The sequence below is a fragment of the Amblyomma americanum genome, chromosome 8, assembly GCF_052857255.1.
Source record: "Amblyomma americanum isolate KBUSLIRL-KWMA chromosome 8, ASM5285725v1, whole genome shotgun sequence".
NCBI lineage: Eukaryota > Metazoa > Arthropoda > Arachnida > Ixodida > Ixodidae > Amblyomma > Amblyomma americanum.
This window is the reverse complement of record NC_135504.1, coordinates 28,331,845-28,347,870: the sequence shown is the minus strand read 5'-3', so window position 1 is coordinate 28,347,870 and position 16,026 is coordinate 28,331,845. Positions and strand designations below refer to the sequence as shown.

At 47.3% G+C, this 16,026-nt stretch overlaps 1 protein-coding gene across 1 annotated transcript in view; it reads right to left on the bottom strand.

Moving 5' to 3' along the window:
* The window catches only part of sdk (sidekick cell adhesion molecule), a 70,342-nt gene that overhangs the window by 27,960 nt on the left and 26,356 nt on the right, over positions 1-16,026 (bottom strand). Inside the window, exons 12-17 of the mRNA XM_077634288.1 lie at positions 12,544-12,684; positions 6,606-6,697; positions 4,903-5,290; positions 2,958-3,293; positions 1,964-2,062; positions 50-241 (exon numbers count right to left, since the gene is read on the bottom strand). Coding sequence (XP_077490414.1) covers positions 50-241; positions 1,964-2,062; positions 2,958-3,293; positions 4,903-5,290; positions 6,606-6,697; positions 12,544-12,684 — 1,248 coding nt within the window. The remainder of the gene's footprint in view (positions 1-49; positions 242-1,963; positions 2,063-2,957; positions 3,294-4,902; positions 5,291-6,605; positions 6,698-12,543; positions 12,685-16,026) is intronic.

Sequence of the window (16,026 nt, the reverse complement as noted above, 5' to 3'; positions counted from 1 at the left end):
AACCATGTCTGGTAGGACCACGTTTCCGTGCTTCAAGAGGAGTCCTCACCTGGTGGAATGCCAGACTTGATGGATGCCTCCACACTGGGTCCTGCCCCCATGACTGTCCAGGCAAACAGCTCGAAGGTGTACCAGGTGACTGGGCGCAGGCCTCGCACCATGGCCTCTGTCTCGTCAGCCGTCAGGTTGCGTAGCACTGCTGACCCTGGGTCATCCTTGATCCAGTACCTGAGAGTGTAGCCTGGGTGGGGGGGAAGCGGGGGGTCGTCAGGTTGCCACTGTCAATGCAGCCATACTTATTACAAGAAAGCATTGGAAGCCCTGCCCCGCCTCCACTATTGTTACAGTTGAACCTCATTATAACGAAGTTAGAAGGACCCGGCTATCACTTCACTATAGCCGTAGCTTCGTTATAGCCCGTGTTGACTGGGCTTCCAAAGGGAATCATCATTCCTTCGTTATATCCATTATTTCGTAACAAACCGTTTCTTTATAACGAGGTTCGACTGTAGTTGACACGCGTCAGGTAGTATAATGTTGTCAGGGTGGAACCAGCGGAACACAGACGCAGGACAAGAAAAGGAGGTACACACACCACACCGCACCACACCAGCGGTGTGGTGTGTGTACCTCCTTTTCTTGTCCTGCGTCTGTGTTCCGCTGGTTCCACCCTGACAACATTATGAACCAACTAGCCCAGCAATTTACGCTCCAGGTAGTATAAATTTCGTTTATTTATGAAACTATCTAAGCTCAGGGACATCAAAGACAGAAGTGGGTCACACACTATCGCAGCTTTTATTTATCCGTAGCTCATGCATTTCACACACACCAATTTAATCAGACAAATGAGACATGTCCCATTATTTGTATTCATCTGTATTCGAAAATTTTAATATTTGCACGCCCCTACTGATAACCCACTTTGAAGCTGACAATATGCTACTGCTCACTCTCTTAACTGGCTCAAATTAGATAAGAGGCGAAGTGGCAGCTATTGTAGGTATCGCAATCAGAACGTCTGGACCTCAAAGTGTTTTGTCATAAGGGCATGCTCTTTGCTTCAAAGAGCACTGCCACTTTCTTTAACTGATGACATCAGCATAGGGGTACACCTCCCAGGAGTTATGCTGCAATGTTTTCATGTGTTTCGGTGAATGGACTCCGTTTAGAGGAGTTGCACTTAGGCTTGCACTCCATGGATAGGTGCATACTACGCTTTTGCAGTGCAGCACATCTGCCAGAGGAAGGGGGAGGCACGCACGCATCCCCTCATGCTGGCCCGATACGACAAAGCACCTACATTAGGCGCAGCACCACGTTGCAAGACTAATCCACACAAGCATCCATTCCTGAAGTTACTTTTGAAGATACCACCAAGAGAGGAAGAAAGGCCCCAGCGGTGGTGCTTCGTGCAGGGATGCAATTCTGGACTCTGGATTGCCAAGGGGCAAAAAGGCCAAGCAGACCAGCGCTATTCCAAGAGCGCACAAACAAGCCCTTGGAGAATTCCACTTTCACGAAAATAATTCTGAGCATTTTGTCCTTCCTCTTTTAAAAGAGCACAGGCATACTCATCAAGTGGAATCTGTATGAACGCATGTCCCTAATAGGGTTATTCAGCAAGGCTTCAAGCATAACCTAAATTGGGAGAATGCACCCTGAGCTGCGTAGACACAGGCAAAATTCTCCCACAAAACACAAAATTACTAAACATCACATTACGCAACATAACAAGCTGAAGAACCCACCAATGAGCTCCCAAAAGAGCATCGGCATTACATTTTGAGGTAGTAAACACCTGTGAGTAACGGCAGCAGAATGCACTTTAGTTCTCCCACATCCCCACTGAAGGCAACAAGAGACTGTGCAAGAAATGGACACCACGAGCATTACCCTGAGCAACTAATTTCACTGCAGACACTCTGGCAGAAAGCTGGACGCCATCGCGCATGGAACTCACCAAGCAGTATTCCGTTGGTGTCCTCGGGAGGTGTCCATAGCACACGTACTGACACATCCAAAATTTCATCGAACTTGAGTGACTTCACCGGTCCAGGAACTGTAGGGAGGAGGTCGAGAGCACATCAGCTTGCACACAGGAGACACCCTGGACATATGGTGCTCATACACACCGCAGCAGGCTACAATCGTGACAGTTTTAAGAGGCTGATGGCTTTTATAGAAACTCCAGATGCTTGAAGACTGGCTTCGGTTTCGAGTCAGAAGCATCTCGACTAGCGCAGTCAGACAGGGACAAAAAGAGACAGACAAGACAGATGTAGACTTGCAACTGATTTAGAATGTCAACTAGGTATTTCGGAATAAACATGGAAAAAATTCAACAAGAGTAAAGAGAATAAAAAAAAACCACCAGGTCACCACGAAGCTTAAGTCAGTTAGGTTCACCTCACCACACGACAACATGTGCAACAAATTCTACCTTTTTCACATGACAGTGGTGTTGCTCAGAGAGTAAGGAGAGACCGAAGGGTACTCTCACACACAATCTCCATTCACCTTGTCACGTAGTTTTAGAGCACTAGCACTGCCTGCAAATCCAGTCTCCATAGGCAAACAGCGATCATGTGACCGTCTCTATATAAGCGCCACTTGCAGGAGCACGGCGCTCCATTCGGTACATCAACTAGTCAGGTGAACAGGACTTCAATAAATGTGAGCAATAGTGCTCTTATTTCGATATAGACAATAATTCGATATATACGGGATCAACTGCATAACACAAATGAGATTTCTTATCCGCATGACCGTCGTTAAACTCCAAAGATTATGAAGGAAAGAATGCATAATAAAATGTAGCACCAGGGAACTGAAAAGTTTGCGAAAATGGGAGCATTCGGTATGCTTGTCAAGAGACTTATGGACAACAAATCTTTTGTTTCGTCTCACTCCTTCGCTGCACACCATTTCCGCGCAAGTGAAAGTGGCTGTCTCACCATCTTGCTTGGTGGTCACCAACACTGGGTTGCTGCGTGGTCCATTGCCCGGGCTGGTAAAGCAGAGCACCGTAATGTTGTAGGTGTGGTACTTGCGCAGCCCTGTGACGACCGTTCCGTGTTCCGTGGTGGGTGCACCGGCATTTGGTGCCACCAGCAAGGTGGCCTCGGGCGACGAGCCCGGCAGGCCCACCACCTGGCCCCGGGACCACGCCTCAACGCGGTAGCCCTGGTTGATGCCATTCACACGTTGTGGGTCGGGGGGAAGCCACTTGACACGAACAGCTGTCGAGTTCACCGCATCTGCTCGCACCGCAGTCGGTGCGGCCTGAGGGACTGCAACAGGAAACAGAAATTAAAAAAGGACTGTAGCTACCACCGAGTGTCTATGAACCTGCTCCATATTTATTTTTAAGCCACAGAAATGAAAATGCCCTCAATGCTGTCATCTGTCTTATCCTTACACTCACTGTACTGCAAACCAGCCGACATGTCTATCTCAATGCCCCAAGCTGTTTCACATCAGGTCCTGCAGAAATGAAAAGCCTACTCTAGAGCAGTCAGTGCATGCACTCACAGGAAAGGTGGACCAGGTGATCTCAATGCTCCTTAAAGCAGGCAGTTTCATTTTTTTACCTCGTCTGCTGAGTGCCGAAGCGTTTACCGTACTTACCTGAATATTACACCACCATAACTGCAATGAGAGGGATGACACCTTTTAGGCATGAAACATGGAAAAAAATTGATAACGTGAGGAACGACGGTGTGGTACATGAAACATTGGGTGGAGGTTTACGAATAAAAGTGTCTCAAAAAATGGCTTAGCTGCGCCGCCTCGTCTTTACTGGAAGGCAAGGGCGCCTTCACACATTAGCGAAGTATGGCTGTTGCTGCCATCATTACTGTGCGAACATTTCATGAGCCCCTACTTTATCAACACAGCTTTACAGAAGATTCTCAGATAGACCAACAGACCAATTTTCACCTATAATAAAATGTTGCATAGATGCGGCATCTCAAAGAAAATTGTTGTGACACCAGGCAGTGGAAATCAGGATGAGCTTCCAGCGCGAGCGCACTGGAGGTGTGCGGGGAAATGGGCACCGGGGATATGGGCACACGCCTGCTCTGTTGGGACGAATTAGCATGTGCACGCTGGCGACGTGAAAGTCTGTTACCTGGTGCTCGAGAAGAAGCGACCATTTAGACTCGCCTCTCAGGTGGACAAAGGACAAACCGAAAGGACAAACTTCACATCGGGAGACGTGAGCCATCAAGTTTGATGTCAGAAGATGAGACATGGGGATAGCCTGTGTATATAGATATTTCGCCCAGCACCACCCAGAAACACCAAAAAAGATTTCAAGGCGAAGACTTTTATGCGCTACACTAATGTCGCCACGTACATTGGAGGAAAATTGTATGTTCCCATTGTCATTTGCAGGGAATTTAACACCGACACTAAGCAATCACAGTTGTTACCAGAGTTATGCACAAGTTTCTCAGCGTCATGATTGTTAACAACTCTCTCCAAGCGACTACAAGAAGCACCATCTGCATTGACTACATCTTTGCATGACACATCCATGTGTCCAACATGAATTACATGTCGTACTACAGCTATCAGATGCCACTAATTGCCATCCTGGGCGAAAGCACAAAACATAATGAATAAAAGCATATTTTTTCAAAAACCTTTCTTTCTTTATGGCAGTGAAACACAGGTCAAGACACATGCATTCCTGCATTGCACTAGTCTAAACCTAGCATCGATTACACTGCTACTTTTTTTTCATACAAACATTTTGCAATTACAGCAGTGCTACTACTACACACACACAGTCAATAAATCACTACAAAGTAAACTATGCCAAAGGTTCCAGACAAAATTTTTAAATTCGTGCACAGCCAGGGCAGAGAGAAGAACGAAGCATTCAAGACTTACCTCCCTCCAGTGTGCGCACCGGGATGCTTGGAGAGAAGACGCCCAGCCCCTTCTCGTTGTACGCTGCCACCTCGATTGCATAGTTCTGCCAGACAATCAGGTCCTCCAGGAGGGCACGAGTTGTGGTCACATTGTGCGTAGACCAGGCACTGGACGAGTAGCCTGCCAGCCGGTAGCGCACCACGTAGCCAAGAAGGCGACCGTTGCGCTCGCCTTCGAGCGGAGGCTGCCACTGGAGCATGATGGAGGTCGCCGATCGCGGAGCCCCGACCACACCCTGGGGTGGTCCACCCGGGGGCTCAGGGGGCACCGAGACTGGTTCCGTAGGCCCCCCGGGGCTTCCCTCGCCCACACCATTCACTGCACTCACTCGAAACTGGTAACTCACCTGCAAGCCCAGGCCAGGGTAAATTACACGCTGGTGAAGCAGAGACACACACAGCAGAAACATCATCTCAAAGATCCTTTACCGTAACAAGCCATTATCAAATAAGGTCTGCTTCATGGCTGCAATGGCTGTCTGTTAATTGAATAAGCAATCACAAGTAAGCTTGTACGAATATTCGATAATTTCGAATATTTAGTGGAATAATAAAGTATTCTCTATTGGACTCAATCCAAATGCTTGGTATTCGAAATCTCTTAACCTGGTACTGGTACAGGTATATTTTTTCAAGTCTTGAAGCAACACATGGGTTGCGATGGACGCTGCAGTGGAGGGCTCCAGATTCATTTCGACCACCTTGGGGTTCTTTAACATTAGCACAACACACTGGCATTCTTGCCTTTCACCTCCACTGAAATGCAGCTACCGCAGCTGCAATTCGATCCCGCGGCACTGGGAGCAGTAGCCGCACTCAATTAATTTGCTCTTTTTCTATGAGCCAACTGCCAGCATGAAGCAAAAGTGTACATGTGGGCCTTCCATACTGGGCCTTCCATAAAACCAATATAGCAGTGATGTCCATTGCAAGTCACTACTGTGCATCTCCAGATCAGAAAATAAAGTGCAACTCCATGCAGCAAGTCTTGCAACACATACTAGTTGATGAGCGGCTATGAACGTGGCGTCAAAAAAAAAAAAGTAAAAAGACCCTCATTAATTTAAGTCACTGTGACAATTTTCTTTAGTTCGTGCCCTCTACCTTCACAGCAACAATGGTTCAATTTGCCCAACGATGTACTCTGCTCAATTTTAATCTTCTTCCTCTATTCAATTCAGTTATTTCTTGTATCATCTAAATTTCACAGTCAAATGCCACACACACCACCTGAGCTGGTCAGATGATGCAACCCTAATGAAACAAGAGAATGGCTACCATCTTTATATACTCTGATACAATGCTTCAATGAACAGTCAATTTGTGAGTGCCCCAGGAGTGTAAGCAACCACTGTAGCATCAGCAATGAAGTATTAGAAATTAAAATGGCAGGCAAAGTATTAAAAAAAATTAAACGAAGTACTTAAGGCTGCTGTTGTCCTCACATGTAGGAAAACAAGTGAGAAGCAGAAACAGCAGACATCTTCAGAGGTTTTCCAACAAGTGCACTTTTTACAAAAAGGTGCAAGCCACAGTGCACTTGCACAATTCAAAATGTTTTGCCTTTCTATGCATTTCAGGTGCGATTCTGCGGTGTACCAATTCACAATGCCGGAAAAGCTGTCCGCACGAGGGAAAGTTTTCAACGCGTTTTCAGCTTACGGAGGGTTTTAGCTGCGAGACCAGGATGGAAGTAGCATCCGCAGAAATGTTGGACCGTGCTGTCGTCCACGGTGCCAGGGAGTCAACTGTCACTGCAAACAACAAATTGCGAACAGGGTAAGTCTACCAACACCTGAAAAGCTCGCATAAGCAGTGCGGCTGCAGCTCTCCCAAGGCACATGTCCATGACCACACACAGCGAATCAACACGTCGTCCACCAGACAAGTGCCGGCCACCTTTCAAGCTGCCCATGCTCTGCGCCTAACTGTATCATGCAGCGAAGCACAACACAGCCACATGCCTGCCAACTTGCCAATGTCAAAATTCGGGAGATAAAAGTAGCAGGGGGGGGGAGTGGAGGTGTGTGCAGGATTGGTACTTGTTTTAATAGTGGCTTTGCAATTCAAGACTTTGCCAACTTCATAAATTTTCCGCAGCACGTTTTCTGAAGGCATTCTTAAACGTGATAGCCCTTCAAAAACAGAAGTTTTAGAGTGTGAAGTTATGCCCTAACGGTCTTTGGTGGCCATTTTCTTTTTTTTCTCTAGAAACACATATCACGACAGGTCGAGATAATTTGTTCCCAAGATTTGCAGGTTTCCACGACAATTCCCAGCGGACCAGCCGACCGTTTCCGAGCGTTGTTTCATAACTTCATGAACAATGCATGCAACAACGATAGCCGCCCGCCCCTCGTTCTAACTTGTGTGAGAAAACCACGCATTTCGTTAGTCCCAAAATTTACTGGGCTCAAAAATGGGCGTCCAGCTTGCAGAATGCATGCTTGTCGCCTGGGCAGTTTCAATCGTGCTAATCTTTAGCAGCGCAGGTTGTATCGCAGGCCACACACTGCATCGTTCCTTTTATTTAATGCAAGGTAACCCAGATAGTTTCAGGCGGCCATCATGCCCTCGGAGTCGAACCCTCTGCTTTCCTTTCACTTTCTCGCAACACATCTCAACGATCACGAGGAAAACAATGAATAGCCCCGAAATGCGCCATAAAAGTTCACAGAAGTGCACTAAACCAAGAAGAAATTCAATATGGGGTCTCCCACACTACAATGTCAGTGCCAGATAGGCATTGTTCACTTAAAAGAAACGGGAAAAGGTCCAAATTATTGAAGCTCAAAAACTTTGCCGGCGACTATAGTAGCTCGGTAGCTGCGGTCAGCCAATAACCAGCAAGTACTAGAAATTATGGCACGCCTATATATCATCCAGCGAGTTTTTTTTAAGAGAAATTAACTCTGAACTAAGTCGGGGACAATTTTCGAGCGAAACGGGGTCATGTTAGTACAATCGAGACGTCCAGTCAAAATTCAGGGAGTCTCCCAAGCAATTCGGAATGTTGGCAGTTATGAAGAGAAATTAACTCTGAACTAAGTTGGGGACAATTTTCGAGCGAAACGGGGTCATGTTAGTACAATCGGGACATCCAGTCAAAATTCAGGGAGTCTCCCGAGCAATTCGGAATGTTGGCAGTTATGAAGAGAAATTAACTCTGAACTAAGTTGGGGACAATTTTCGAGTGAAACGGGGTCATATTAGTACAATCGGGACGTCCAGTCAAAATTCAGGGAGTCTCCCGAGCAATTCGGAATGTTGGCAGTTATGAAGAGAAATTAACTCTGAACTAAGTTGGGGACAATTTTCGAGCGAAACGGGGTCATGTTAGTACAATCGGGACATCCAGTCAAAATTCAGGGAGTCTCCCGAGCAATTCGGAATGTTGGCAGTTATGAAGAGAAATTAACTCTGAACTAAGTTGGGGACAATTTTCGAGTGAAACGGGGTCATGTTAGTACAATCGGGACGCCCAGTCAAAATTCAGGGAGTCTCCCGAGCAATTCGCAATGTTGGCAGTTATGAAGAGAAATTAACTCTGAACTAAGTTGGGGACAATTTTCGAGCGAAACGGGGTCATGTTAGTACAACCGGGACGTCCAGTCAAAGTTCAGGGAGTCTCCCGAGCAATTTAGAATGTTGGCAGTTATGAGAAATTAACTCTGAAATAAGTTGGGGAGAATTTTCGAGCGAAACGGGGTCATGTTAGTACAATTGGGACGTCCAGTCAAAATTCAGGGAGTCTCCCGAGCGATTCGGAATGTTGGCAGTTATGAAGAGAAATTAAATCTGAACTAAGTTGGGACAATTTTCGAGCGAAACGGGGTCATGTTAGTACAATCGGGACATCCAGTCAAAATTCAGGGAGTCTCCCGAGCAATTCGGAAGGTTGGCAGTTATGAAGAGAAATTAACTCTGAACTAAGTTGGGGACAATTTTCGAGCGAAACGGGGTCATGTTAGTACAATCGGGACGTCCAGTCAAAATTCAGGGAGTCTCCCGAGCAATTTGGAAGGTTGGCAGTTATGAAGAGAAATTAACTCTGAACTAAGTTGGGGACAATTTTCGAGCGAAACGGGGTCATGTTAGTACAATCGGGACGTCCAGTCAAAATTCAGGGAGTCTCCCGAGCAATTCGGAAAGTTGGCAGTTATGAAGAGAAATTAACTCTGAACTAAGCTGGGGACAATTTTCGAGCGAAACGGGGCCATGTTAGTACAATCGGGACGTCCAGTCAAAATTCAGGGAGTCTCCCGAGCAATTCGGGAGGGTTGGCAGTTATGAAGCATGAAGTGCAGCGCTTGCCAGACACGAGGGACAAAAACCCACAGCAAAAAAGCTACAAGCAAGCACAAAACATCCAGGCAGCACACAGGTCTGATTCTGCATCACAGGGTGGGATGCTGAGAAGCAAGAAAAAAAATGCAGAATCGTTCTACCATGACTGCGTGTTGGAGGCAAGCATATGTGCTCAAGGCAGCATGCTTGCACACACTGCACTATCAGCTTAAACCATGATGCACAGTGCAAAGGAAAGAAAAACAACAGTGACGCTAGCAGACGGCTGGGGAAGAAAAGAAAAAAACGAAATGGTGCAAAGGCATAAACGCATCAGTCCAAGAGAAGAAGCAAAAAAAAAAAACACGAATGAAGCACACAGGACTGCGAGGTTTGCAATTTATTTCTGCAACTAAGCCACACAACAGATAAGGAAGATGGGGCAAAAAGGAATAAAAAAGAAAGAAACAGCAGCATAAGCAGTACAACCCACATCAAGATTAGCAGGCGACAAAAGTCGTCAGCACTGTACTCACGCCAAAACATGTCTTCTGTAGAAGTTGAAATTTGGAAAAGGGAATGAAAAAGGGAATAAAAAAAGGGAATGGAAAAGGGTACGGAAGGAAGGAAAAAGAAAAGAAGGTAGCAATCAATTAATCACCGCTCACACAATTTTTGATATAAGAGGCAATGGTTAATGGTAACGGCTACTAAAAGTACAAAGTTAGGTAAACAAAAAGTAAAAGATCGGATGAACTTTTCTGTGATTAATGTTACAACGATGACCCGCGACTCGAGCCTCGAGATACGAATTTGGAAAGAGAACTTTCCATTCATTAGACCAGACAGTAAAGAGCCAGGCCGAAAGGCAACAGAAAAAGGATGGCGCTGAAACTGCCACCAGCTGCTATGGTAAGGAACGGGATGCAAAGTGACGAGGTCAAAAAACCAGGCCAGTTAGGACATCAGTGAGGCAGACCATGGAATGGCAGAGAAAGACCAGTGCTGGTCCTCTTGTCTGGCACTTCTGTGCCTCCTCTACCCTGCACCTTCATTTAACCGCAACAAGATCCTATGATGCGCGATTAATAGGCCTTCCCAAGATGCATAAAAATGACAGGCAATTCAGTTCATATAAAAACAAGACCGGGTACAAGGAGCAGCTACTTAAAACCACTGCACGGGTTCCTGCTTACTGATACGAGCACTCTGCGACTTCCGCTATGAAGATTTGCTATGTGAGCGCTGGCAAGTGCCGGGATGGTGGTCTTATATGGCAGCTCAGTTCCCACCACCACACTTGCCCTGGAAAAATGAGTAAGCCATAGTTTGCGAGGAAAGCCACACAAGAAGCAGGCTTGCGAGCTATTCCCAGGGCCCAGGAATGTGAAAAAAATGCAGCATGTCTGCCAAAGTGGAGCACGAGACCTGATGCGGTTTCTATGCCAAGAAAAAGGTGGCCAGAGGTCACTGAAGTGAGCACGATGTGGGGGAACAATCAGCGGTGGATATACATCACACTCTTTGGCAGAGCGAAGCGAAGGTAACGGTCCTCGTCCCAGCCATCATTCGATGCGCTAACGTAATGAGCTAGAATAAAACTGCTCGAGTCTCTGCAGTGTACGCATTCAGTAGCAGCTGTCCCTGAAATTCGTATTACAGAGGGGCAAGTCCCCTTGTCAGTTTCCTGTGCAAACTGTGCTTCAAGTTTAACTGCTGACATTCGCCTGTCGCTACCATGTCGTGATTTGGCCATCTCGATGCCAACCCATAATGCTAATGGATGGTGGTGAGATTTTGATACGCAGTGGTGACATATCATTTGTTCACAGCATGGTAGCAAAGCACCCCACGCTTCAGTCATTTTCACTCCATGGTGGGTCATCTTTTTATCCAATGCACCTTGCTATATGGTCGCAAGAATAGGAGCTTTTAGTGCAGACCTACTGCCAGTTTAACACTGCCACAGTCACAGCTTTGCTTTTTAGCTCATCGCATGTGCAATGGCAGCAGAGCTTGATACAGCATTGTTGGAAACAGCTCTTGTTCGAAGGAATCAGCTGCAACAAGTATGCATTCCCGGCTGTGAAAACAGAACGGAAAATGAAATCAACTTGAAGCCACAGAAATCACATTAGTTACTTGGCGGAGTGACGCATTTGCAGACACTTGACCGCCATGTCTTTTCCTTCATTGCCAAAAAAAGCTGTTAAGCGTAGCTCTTGCACAATTACCACGAAGCAGAAGCACCCGAGAGCAAGGGCAATGCATTCTTGACCAAGCAAATGCAGTGCGGGGTGCAGCGTCTCCATCCCCAGTCACAGTGGCCTCAGTAATCTTGACAAGCCTGCAGAGAATGCGCCTGCCCGTGGCCTGATCACAGCGCGAGACGGACAGCAGAGCCAAGTGTTTTCACAGCTCCCTCAACGCTGGAACTAGACTGAGCGGTCGCTCCACTCTACACTGATCTCTGCTCCTTTGCCCCTTCACCTTTGCCCCAGTTGGCAGCACTGATGGGTCAACACACCACCATCTGTAGCAAAAGCAAAAGCATGCATGTGGCGAGCAGCAGCAAAGCTGGTGGCACCCTGCTGAGAGAGCTCAGTAAGCCCTCCTGTTACCTCGTGGACTTGACATGGCATATTGGCGACCTGTGCTCGCATCTGTTAATCACCCTCCACCAACGCAATACTGTACATACTCATGTAAGAGCCGCACTTTTTTTTTTTTTTTCGTATAGACTGGTTGCGGTCCTTACACGGGACTGGCATTTTTTTTGTCAAATTTTTCCGACCACAGCACAGCCGATTAAGCGCCCGTCGTGCTTTTATGCTGCAACACCCATTTTTTTGACGAATAGTGTAGTCCCCACAACGGATGATAGGACAAACACCCAAAGATCAACACAAATTAGCCGTGGCCAGAGTAAACCATATAGTCTGGTTTACTGGCAACAGCACATGATTTGAAGTTAATGAGATCTCTGAAGATCTGACACTCAACCAATAATAATGATGCCGACTATTCAGAGCGGTGCTCACGTGCACAGCTTATGGCTGTCAATGTGAGGTGGCCTTCACCTGGACTTCTTTTCCGCGCGCTTCACTGTTGAAGGCTTTGCAGAAATCAACTATATGCTAATTATAATGTGAGGTTATCGAATGATGGCAAACTGGTAACAAGTTTAGATTTTTTTATGCTAAACTGTGACTATTCAAACCACTGGGAGTGCGGCCTTTACACGATTATCTATGTGCAGTAATTTCACCCATCAGTGAATGACCCATCCAAGAATAGCTAAAACTGCGCTTACCAGTGGGGAGGGCCCGCATCTGCAGCACATAGTGGGTGATGGGGCTGTGGCCGTCAAAAGCGGGCGACCAGCTCACGTTCACCGTCTTGGGCATGGTGTCCGTCACCGACGCCTTCACGTGACCCGGAGGGTGGGGCAGTTCTGCAAGACGCCACCAGACAGTACCCAGATGAATTCTAAACAGCAGACTCCGCACTGGCATGACGACACTCAGCGACAAACTTTCTTGGCAATCTGCCAAAGCTACAGAGCCGAGACACTTCTCACTGTGCAGCTGAACAGAGTCCCCTCCAATCATCAACTGAGATTAGCAGTGCTGTGCTCTTTAAGGTCATACACCCCTGCAATAAAATGCTATGCGCGCGATGTGACATGATGACGCCTCATTGTAATGCCAAATCGCAGCAGGTGGCGGAAGGGAGTTTTTAACAGTTGCCGCGTTTGGCTCTCTTGTGCCACTCTCTATACGGGCTCAGCCAGGCCTCGCACAGCTGCTTAGTCAGCCGCAACTGTTCATCACACCAGATATGAAACACTGGCTGTCAAAGCATGCAGGCGTTCAGTTCGGCTGCTTTATTTTTTATTCCTTTGCTCAGCGGGCACACGCAGCACTGTTGTCCACGGGGGCCCACCAACAGGAGTGCATGCCTAAGGCAAGAAGGCAAGCTAGTGACGACATCTGCTTTGCCTTTCTCGTCACTTCGCAGTCAAAGCCCACAAGCAGCAGTGCTGAGGTCCTTCCGTGGCACCCGTTTCTCACACCTGAGCAGCCCCGTAAGGCAGGTCAGATTCACAGTCAGATAATGGAAAGCTTTCATTATTCATGAGTCTTCCAGACACTCAGCCTCTGCAAAGAAGATCTTGACTGCTCTCCACTCCCGAGTTTTCACGGCAATGTCTTCATGTTTCCTTGAAGGCAGTTGCAGTGGAGTCATATGCAGGAATTGCAAGAATAGTCGTCTAATAAAAGGATAAAGCGATGCAGTCAAACATTGTGCATCTTTCCGCATCAGCTCGAATATGCCAAGGCCTCCTAATGTTTAAGCAAGTGCTCTCTTATTACGCTGTCTTCGATTCCCTCTTATTACGAATGAGGATAGCGGAAGTGCTTCAGATCAAAAACGAGGGAAACAAAGTGTTCAGTGGACCACGTGTTCAGCACCAAGGCTTGGTATCAGGTTACAACGGAACACCCTGAGCTACCCTGGAAACTTTCATGGCATTCAAAGGAAAAAGCATGTGCATGTTCACTGCACGCATGTATGCAAGCTGGAAAGAAATTATATAGGAGCATACCCAAAGTGCACATCAAGCAACGCAGAGCAATCTGTATCAATCTGTGCAAAACATACATGTGAGTGTTTGTAAATAAAAAAGTTTGTTAATCTAGTTCTTGTATTCAGTTATTTTGAGTAAAATATTACAACAGTGTAATACCGCATAGACCGCTTATAACGCATACCGCGGGAGTCGGGAAAATCCGTATTATAAGCGTCACTGCACTGTAACCAAAACTAAACTTTTCCTTGCATTCACGTTTTCAGCATGGCCAGCCTACCTTTCACAGTGCACCTGACAACGCATCAAACGCACAACACTGCAATCACTGGCAACATAGATGTTTATTTTATCTTTTTTGTCGACACGTCGTAGGGAAAGAACGATGTTATTTTAGTCTGGCGCTGCGATTGAACTGCGTTGCTATAATGACTTCATCTTCAAAAACAGTGAAGTACTAGAGAGCTTGCTTGCTGAGGTTTCTCTGAGCACAGTAGAGGCGCAGTCTGTTGCAATGTCAAGCGCGAGCGAGTCTTTGCACAAAACTTCTGTTGCACTTTCACTCACTTCGTCGGGCTCATCCTCGCATAGAGGCTCATCGCGACCGCGCACCACTGCCATGATGTCTTCATCTGTGGCGGCTACTTCACAAACAGCGTCGTCGGGGTTGGCGACGACGACGATGGGCTTATCTCATGCCGGTCCTTGAAACACTGAATCCAACCATTCAGTGGATTGCAACCATCATGCCCCAAAGTGTTTGCAAGGCAGCTGGCCCTGGCTTGCAATATCAAGCCACTCACAGGAATGTTCTGGGCCCGGACCTCGCGAAACCGTTCAAAGCAGCGACATCTTCGTACTTCGACACACGAATCCGCTTCCTTGCAAACGATGCAGTCTTCCTGCAACTGCTGTTGCAACTTGTCACTGTTCTTTCAAATGGCAGACACAGTAGCGTCGGCGACACCGTACTTTTTGCCACCGTAGCCTTTTTCAAACCACTCTCGACGTCCCTCATAACACACCCGCTGGTTTCGAGAGCTTGCCGTTTCCTAGTTTTCGGAGGAGCAGACGCCATTGGAACTGAAGACAGCCGAGGCTGGTAGACTTGCTCACGTTGTCAGCTGACTTGCCTACGTTGTCAACTTTTCACTACGCGCGACGACACATATCTCGCTCATGGGCTCAGGCGTGACAAGATGCTGCCGCAAGCGCGCGTGGTACAAGCAGTGCTTGCAGCGTCATGCCATGCGTTCGCCGCCGCCCCTCCAGCATGCAGCAGTCGGGCCGTGCCATCACGTGCTTTCAAGTTCTGTCCAATCAGTGTGCCCAACGAAGGCGCATCGGAGAGCGAGAGGAAAAACGCCTGCTTTGCGACTTCTATATTTTTTTCCATCCACTATTGCCTTCAGCCATGCCTTGAACTACGCTGACAACGCTCCCCCGCCCTGCCTGTTGCCCCCTTCTTGTGCAATCTGGGAAGCACACTCGTCGCGCCCGCCAGCACTCGCGGGCGGCTAGGCTTTCCAGAAACCGCACTATATGCAGTCTCCGGTTACGCGCAGCCACATATTAAGTGGTATGCCAATACATTGAACTCTATGGGAAGCAAAGCGGTTGTCACAAAAAGCCGCATATAATCCGGCCCTGCATTACAAGCGGTTACGTTATAAATGGTCTGAGCTGCAATTCTGCCACCATGACTCGGAAGACCAGACAGCTTCCACTGAATTCCACTTGTTAATGACATGCAGAAGAAATTCCTCTCATTGCGATCACTTTCACTCTACAGTGGTGCTGCGACTCTTAGTGTATCAGCACTAAATATATCTCGATAAGTAGACAGCATGCACAGTCCATCTGAGCGATCACAGGCTGGCACAATGTAGTTCGTAGCGCCAAGTTCGGCAGTGCGTGTGTGCCCGCCACCACCAAGCATGATGGCGGTCAGGTGCATGTACACTGCATAAGATCACTTTTGCCAGCGTGATGGCACCGTGCCTTGCATTACCACTCTCTGCGCGACAGTGTGTGAAGCACTGAAGAGTCTGACGAAAAACTACACATCCTAATGCAGGTTCACTCATCTATTTAAGGCAGGGCAAAGCTTTACTATCAGTCAAACTCAGCCACCCACTTGTGGCACAGCAGGTCCTTGAATTAAATGATCCAGTGCAATCAGCCAGCACAAATTAAAAGAACGCA